General features: G+C 35.6%; 1 protein-coding gene across 1 annotated transcript; it reads right to left on the bottom strand.

Moving 5' to 3' along the window:
• Positions 1–2,983: 2,983 nt before the first annotated feature.
• LOC148764826 (putative F-box protein At5g55150) lies at positions 2,984–4,216 on the bottom strand. The gene has a single exon (XM_088802921.1). The coding sequence runs from the start codon at positions 4,214–4,216 to the stop codon at positions 2,984–2,986; it is 1,233 nt and encodes a 410-aa protein (XP_088659047.1).
• Between the last annotated feature and the right edge of the window lie 4,544 nt (positions 4,217–8,760).

Here is an 8,760-nt window from a genome sequence, read left to right on the forward strand (position 1 = left end):
CTGCCCCTACAGTTTTGATTTCCTTCTTACTCTCATCTTACTCCAATCTTTTTGATTCTGCTTACGCTCTCATCTCTAGAGTATATTCTCCAACAAACTTTCAAATAGTTTTAGTTTTCTTGGTTTAGGTTGATCTTTGTTACTCTCTCTTTTCTCCAATCTTTAAGGTATTTCTACTTTTCTTGATAATTCCTGATCTTTCTTACTCTCTCTTCAATCTTTTGTAAAAAATCTGGATATTTTACACTTTCTCTTTCTCAGCATTAGTAATCAGGTATTTTAGTGTAGTGTTTAATTGGATTCTTGTTATATGACTTAATCTTTTATGAAATAGTTGAAAATGTGATGCATTAGGATTTTATTTTTTTTAGGTTTTAAACTCTTGATGCCTTGGGATTTTGTTTTCTTGAGGTTTTAAACCCTCAACCTTATTCTAATTGCTTCTGCTACCGTTAAAGTGTACTCAGGACATGACGAAAGGCAGACATCGAAGTCGGAAAGCTCGAAAGATCAACATCTTATGCAATCTTTGTAGGACTACTTATGATTACAAGAATGGATACCTCGACCACATCAAAAAATCACATGGAAATGCATTCTTATGCACACGCAGACATTGTCTGCAACTTTTCGAAACTGAGGTGGAGCTTTCAGTCCACTCTCACGTTAATCTAAGGCATATTCAAAGCGAAACAGCAGAAGAAGCAGAAGACTTTGATGAGTCTTCTGCAGAAGATTAATTTGTTTCTTGATGAAGGTGCGTTAGCATTTATTTCTGAAGTAAAAAGAGTAATCTGGCTACAAATGAATCTGCTTAGGTCTCAAGCGATAAACTGTGAGCTGATATGCTTCTTTTTTCTCTTGTCATTGCAGAGAAGAAACCTGCAGATGATATCTCCAATGGCCGGCCAAAAGACTTGCTTTCACTAGTTCAGGGTGGTGTCCATGTTTCCCGTAGGATAGCTACGAAGCATATGCCATCAAACTTTCCATTCCGAATCCCTGAACTTGTGGACAGGCATGTTATATCAAATTTGACTTCTCCTGGAATTGAAAACTCTGAGGAATGGTGCAATGTTAATGATGTTAAACCAGCAATAGGTCCAGCTCTCCTCACATGTGAAGATTTTGAAAAGTCAATTCTGTCAGAAAGCACTGAAATTTATCCAAATTTCCTTGTTGCTGCATCTCTTTGTATTCAAGATGTAAGTGGTTCTCCTGCATGTCAACTGCTGTTGTCATAACGATTCTGTTTCATCTTTTGTAAGTCAATAATATGCATATTTTTTTTGTTGGATTTTCAGGTCCGTTTGGGTGCGGCTGGCCATAGTCAAAACTCCGGTACTATCGCATTGTATTGATTGTCTCATTGCTCAGATTTGCTATTAAAGAGAAGGTACTTGCCGAGGAAGCTGCCAAGAGGATGACCTATGAGCTAAAATAGAATTGATTTCCTGTTACTTTAGGACATTATGGTCATTTTGGGTTTTCTAAAGTAGTTCATAATAAAAGCAGTGTTTCTTTTCTTTGAAGGCAGGTTATAATTGAATTTTCTGGTAATGCTGTTTGAGGGTGACTGGGTTTTTCCGTGCTTGAAGCTGCCTTCTTTATTCATGAACTGTTAGGTTAGACTCAATGCAATTTGCCCATCATTTTAATCAGTTTATTACAACTCAAAAAAGAAAAAAAATGATAATACCTGAAGTTGGCATTTGGTTGCAATTGTCCCTTCATTTTTCTTTCTTCTAAAAGTTGAAGGGGAGGGAAAGAGGGAAACAAAACACTTGTGCGATAAGTCATGTCCAAGTGAAGCGCACTATCAAATATTGTTTTGACTAAGAGCCTCCTTTAGGTAATACACAATTAACAAATCATTTTACCCCTTTTATATATATATATATATATCTCAAGCTCATCTCTCTGTATATTTTGACCAGGATCCCTCACTTGGCAGCCTACATAACTAATTATATCCTTTTTTCAAGATAGCAAAACAATCTCACTAGAAACCCTAATTTCTGAGTTAAAAAGGCTTAAATCACTATTATTTGTAAGTTATCAGAGCCCTGATGTTTCCGGCCAAATTTTCTAGTCGCTCCTGTCGAAAGAAAGTAGTGTCAACAAGCAAATGCATAGGCCCCTGATTATTTAAGAGAAGGGAACAAACCTCAAGCCAAGAAAAGGATGGTTAGGGGCATGCAATGAATTAATTCCTTAGTACAATCCATCAATTTTAGAGATGAATACTTGCCATACTCGAATGTCAAATATGACTTAATATATCTTAATAGTATATGCAGGTGTCTAGGTATAATCAGCTTTACTACCATATATCATCACCATGAATGATTGTATAATGCGTTCATTTTCATGTGAATACATAAATATGGCAGCAGCTTTCAGCATGTGTGATTAACACTTTTCAATTGTCCCTTGTTTTTTCTTTCTTCTAGAAGTTGAAGGGGAGGAAAAGAAGGTGAGAAAACACTTGTTTGAAAAGTTATGTCTAGGCGAAAATTATAGATTTTGACTAAGAGCTTTTTTTAAGAAATACACAACTAACGAATCTGGAGTAAATATTTTACTCTTTTTTTTGTTTTAGTCTCATGCCTTCTCTCCGTATTGTATTACCTAACTAACGAAAATTCTAATTTCTGGATTAAAAGGCTTTGCAACGTTATGTGTACTTAACTAATGGAAATTCTCATTAACAATAAACATGGGCACACAGCTTGGCTTGCAGCCCCCGATTTGGAGACACTTGCAATGGTCTAAAGCTGGCCTCTTTGCTCAAAATAGTGAGCTCGCTTTCTGAAGTTAAAAGAACTTGAACAACTTTTCTGTAGTTTTGAATGTGTGTCCGTATATTCCGTGAGCTACAGTGATTGCTTCAAGAAACAGGAAATTCTATTATAAAGTAGAACTAAATTACAAGCACAATTGAAGATGGTGGGTGGAAAACAAAGAAAATCATGTCTTGTTGCTAGTGAGGGCAATGAATGAACCATAATGGCGGTGAGAATGAAGACTGCAGATATTGCCGGTCATCTAACTTAGGAAAAAGATCCAACGTCTCCTTTTTCTCACAATTGTAGATACCTATATCAGAACCACCACTGTGGAGATAATCATTAGTAACGTAAATACAGTTAGACATGCAACCATGGTAATCTGCAGCAATGACAGAGAAAGTGTAGCAATTTCCCAAAAATAAGGATCGATCACCCAGTGATAAAATTCTCTCCCAGTTCCTTGTTTGCATATTCAGCTTAAAAATATGAAATTCTTTTGTGAAAAAGTTATCTCCTCCTTCGTTGTCAGAAGTAAATATTTCTATCTCTTCTTCGCTATCAGAAGTAAACCCTTCTCCGATGTCAGAAGTATACCCATACGGTTGAATAATGCGGGACAGCACACAAAGGTTTCCACCCATATCAACTAGATATTTGGTCCAACCAGCATCCCTTGGAGACCATGTTGGAGGCACCGAGGCAAACTCTACAGCATTAGGATGAGATGCATCTATGTCTTGACATAAAAATAGCTGACCACTATCTCGAACAGCAAAGAAACTACCATTGAAACAAATGACATCATCGAATCGAATTATATGGGTAGCTTCAATAGGGGTAGGGGCAACATTAATAGGAGTCCATGCTTTATTATCGCCGGGTTTTGCAATTGCTAAGAAATTATATTCAGAATAAATTGCGAAAACAAAACAATCCGGAGAAGCAGGATTTGAGGATAACAAGAGCTTCTTTATAAAATAATTACGCACGTCTTCAGAAGTCCGATTTTGCCAATGTTTCCGGTGGGTGAAGGTATTCAGTGGAGGAAGGGCAAGGTTGGCTCTTGATAAAGGATTAAACAATTGAATTTCGAGATCAAGCCCACAGGTTATTAACCAACCAAAAGGAGAACCCCAACACCTCCTTCCTCGAATCTCCGGCAATTCCAGCTCAATGAAGATTTCTTCTGATATATTGTAAAAACAACGTTTGTCACTATCCTCTTTCTCTGCAAGCATCAAACAAATAGGAAAGATGATTTGTTTATCCTTGAGTGAAGCTTGCCAAGATCGACAGACTGTGCCCATCCGAGTACGATCTTGAACTGAGTGAGTCTTATCTGCAATGCATCTTAAAACATCGCCTACAATATTAGCCCAATTTGAAGAACTCTCCCCCTCTGTTGATCCTTCTTTCCTCGACATGGAGTAGAAAATTAAGAACAAGATCTAGCAAGCAGCAAGTTTGATATTTTTTGTTCCACGGAGACTCCTTATATAAGGAGAAAATCCTGTTAACTTTCCTAATCCTTGTACAATACAATATCTAAACTATTAAGACTTGGAATAAATTACTAATCCTTGTATAACACAATATCTAAACTATTAAGACTTCTAATAAATTACTAATGCTTCTATAGGACACGTAAATAAAAGAAGTTTTAAGTTCCTCATTAAAAAAATCATTATCAACCAAATTAGTTGATCTAACTCGACTAATCAATTAATATTTAACTTTCAGTCAATTCAATGAGTTTAATTATTAAAATTTTTAATTAAATTAATCGCTTTAATCGTTGATAATAATAATATTGCGTTATGGTTCGGACACCACTTGAAAAAAGTGGGCTCTGCTGGCATTCCCTTATCACCGCCATTTCCCAAAACAAATGAAAAGCTGTCTCGGCTCGGGCAGCAGGCGTCTGGCCGTGGGCTTTAGTACGTATGGGCAAGGCTGGTCTCTTAGACGATGAGATCGAAATTCAAAATTCAAAGAAGAGTAAGAAAGTAAGTTAGTCTTGACTCTTGGTTTGGGTTTAAAGTCTAAAGCAAATATCAATTTCTGAAAATGGGCATTCGAGCAGAGCTCAGAGCTGCCTGCCCCAAGATTTCTCTTACTACATTTTTGATTACCAAACAAAAGTGAATAAACTCCAGTTATATTCAGTAAGCATCCATCTTTAATGACAGACAGCAATAACCTGTTCGATTGCTCAAGTGTTTTAAGGACAAAGTAAAAATGAATCTCTCTCCTGCTCTCACTTTGTGTTGTAAGGAGTTGCTCTGTGTAGGGGGAAGCTCTCCTGTGTGTTGACAGGGGTGATTTTGAGTACGGTTTTTGTTTTGTTTTAGTCCTTCTCTCTTCTGTTTCTGGGGGTTGGTTTCCTCTTGTACAGGATGGTGGTGAGTCCTGAAAGGGGCATGAGTTTTGAGCGGGTATATAGCAAATAAGCGGATATAGCAGTCAAACCTCTGTTTCACCGTGAGACTTTTGTACATTTTGATCATCTCTCAGGGTGGTGATTTTTCTTCACACCCGTCTTAATGATACCCCGATACTATTCAAAAAAAAAAGAAAAGTAAAAATGAATCCTTGTTGCTAAGAAGCAGAAGGGAATGGCTATCAGAAGGCAAGTTATCTCTTGCTATTCAACATTTTCGTTCATCTCTGAAGTGAATGAGAGACCAACATAGGATTTTCAAGTACTGTCTATCTCTGTCCACACCGAAACACTGTCTCTCTCTTCTTTTCGATTTTTTACTTCGAAAGAAAGAGTTGCCCCCTGGACAGATAGAGAGAGAGAGAGGAGAGATTAAAGGCTAAGAAACAAAAAAGAATGGGAAAACGACACAAGAAGCCAACAAATAATCCATTATGACTTTTTATATTGAATATAATATTTTATGCATATTATTATTAACTGTTGTAAGTAAGACGACATTAATGTGTTTTATAGCTGATATGATAATATTTTATTTTATTAAAAACAAAGTTTTTTTTTTCGTTAAAAAAAAAATAGTATTACAGACGAGATACTTGAGTGGAGGAATCTTTAAATAAATTTGACATCTTAGAAACTATCTTTACACACTATAGAGAGATCCGTCCTAAGCTGGCGGACGTGATATCCCCGCGGAAACTAAGCACTAGAAAGGGGTGGCAGAGCTTGACAAATTTCAATGTAAGGAAAAATCAGAACCCATCCAAAATGTGCAACGACTCAACAAACCATCAGCCTGAAATATCCTCTGCTGTTAGCAATTCAGCCTCTGAGAGGTCCGTTGCTCTTAGCAATTCAACATCGTTATTGCTTACTAGTACTATAAAGTTCAGACCTTCACCATTCTCTAAAACTTTTTAATTATAAAACCTGTCTGAAAGCATGTTTTTTTCTTCACTAACTGCAGCCAATTCTTTTTCACTGTCTGACAGAGAAAACGAGGGAAGACTACATTACCGCATCAAATTTCATGCTGTAATTGTGTTCACCATAAGTACATCATGCACACTCCTCCAGACGAGATACCAAGGAAGAGACAAGTCTCCCTTCGAAATACTAAGCTGGCGGAGATGAAATCCCCGCGCAAAGTACACCGCGGAAACTAAGCACTATACAGGCGGGGTGGCAGAGCATGACAGCATTCAAAGTAAGGAAAAATCAGAACCCATCGGAAATGTGCAACCACTCAGCAAACCATCAGTCTGAAATGTCCTTCGCTGTTAGCAATTCAGCCTCTGAAAGGTCTCTTGGTGTTAGCAATTCAATATCGTTGTTACTTACCAGTACTTTAAAGTTCAGACCTCGCCTTTTTCTTTAACTTTTTAATTGTAAAACCTGTCTGAAAGCGTGTCTTTTGCTTCGCTAACTGCGGCTAATTCTTTTTTCACTGTCTGACAGAGGAAACGAGGGAAGATTATATTGCTGCATCAAATTTCATGCTGTAATCGTGTTTACCATAAGTACATCATTCACTCTCCTCCAGACGAAATACCAAGGAAGAGACGAGTCTCCCTTCGACACGCACTATTGCCATATGTTGGCTTTCTTTGTTAATCTCTGCATGTTTGTTGCGGCATTGGTCATTAAAATGGATCTCCCAGCTACCAGCACAAGTTCCCATCCATTAGTCAATTCTCTGGAGCTCTTGCATCGGTTCTGCTTCTTTTAATCCTCGTCCCACATTTTGGATGGCTTAGTTTCGCCCTCTGGGTTATTTTCTTTGCGAGAGCTGTCAAAGAATGTTATCCGGAATTTTTAAGATGGTTTTACCATACTAATATTCGTATGTTGGAAATACTGAAATTGCTGCTGAGACGCAGCTTGACGGCGGAACAAAGTAGCGTGCCGGTCTAAAACCAATCGTGTGGAGCCTTATGTCCCCATATCAAATGGCTGTTTAAACTTTTTATATATTTTCTTCATCAAAATAAACTCCATATGTACCCCTTGGGAAGAAGGTACCATTGTTGAAAAAGGGAAAAAAGGGCATGAATCATTAAAGCTGCATGCATAAGGATTTCCCTGTAGTCTTCCCTCCTTGTACCATATTGCAATCGGCGACGAGAAAGTCTCACAGGTGATGGGCACGTTAGGCCGTGGAGAGCTTCATAATTAATTCGCTGTAACCAACCAGTCATTAGTCATGGAAACTTGCACCAACATTTTGTTTCCTTTTCTCAATTTTTTTTCGTTTATTTATTGGTAATCACGTTTTGGTTTACAAGCACAGATGCTTTGCTACGTTATGGCAGTCTTTTTCTTTCCATTTCCAAAATACGAACAGACTTACAATATGTTAATAATTGATTGCTTTTTTCCTTTATAAATTATTGAACTATGTACAACAACCCTATACTTTCCATTTTTATATTTTTGACATTGACATTGAACAAAAAAATTAGTAACGAGAAGCATTGTTCCACAATGACATTTCCTGTAGGATGACACTTGAATATTCCGCATCTTATTATTTATTCAAAAAAAGTTTTGGCATGACACGACCGACAAATAGAGAAGCCTCCCATCGCATCCCTTCTAATTGCATGACATATTACTATTGTACGTACTATCTCTGAAATAAAAATATTATATATATATAATATATATTTGGACTTTTTTATTTGAACTATGCTCTTTCATTGATATGATATGATAATTGCACGCACCATCTCCTGAAACTTCATTTATTCTTTGAGCCAAATCATTTTAATGAACATATTCATTTTTTAATATCTTAATTAAAATGATATTAACTTGAATTTAAATATGGCTTAGTGATTGATATATGTATGTTTTGTTCAAAGAATACAATTTGAATCCCGTTTCTCTCAAATTAAAAAATATTTAATTTTTTGGATATAACTACTAAAAACATAAATATATCATTTTGTATATGCAATTTAGTTAATATTGAAATTAAATCATATTTTTAATTAACTTTTAAATTTTACTCAAGCCCCATCCAGCTATACTATCCCGTTACACTTACTTCAATATGTTATCATTATAGGTTAATGTAAATTATAAAAAAAAAACTTTTTTTTAGTGATTTTTAATTTGTTTAAAGTTAACTAACTATTTATTACATATATCTATGAAATTAGATTAATATTCCAAGTATAGAGTTTGTCTTATTAAAAAAACATATAAAATTTATACAATCATTTGATATCGGAGAAACAAGACTCCAAACACTATTATCTCTTTTTACATTAAGTATTGCTATTTAACAACAATATATAATTATCTTTCACAAGCAAAAAAATGCAACAATAAATCAAAACTAAAACTTAATATTTATCTTAACCCAAATCCAAATATCGAGGTTAATTTATTTTGTTATTTTACTCATATTGCTGGTAAGCAAAGAAAAATTTTATAAAATTTTAACATTTGATGATTCACAAATCTAATAATGATAAAAAAACTTGAAATATTGTTATTATTATTGGAAAGAAAGAAGAAAGT

This window comes from Theobroma cacao, chromosome 1 (genome assembly GCF_053813885.1).
Source record: "Theobroma cacao isolate CCN51 chromosome 1, ASM5381388v1, whole genome shotgun sequence".
NCBI classification, from domain to species: domain Eukaryota; kingdom Viridiplantae; phylum Streptophyta; class Magnoliopsida; order Malvales; family Malvaceae; genus Theobroma; species Theobroma cacao.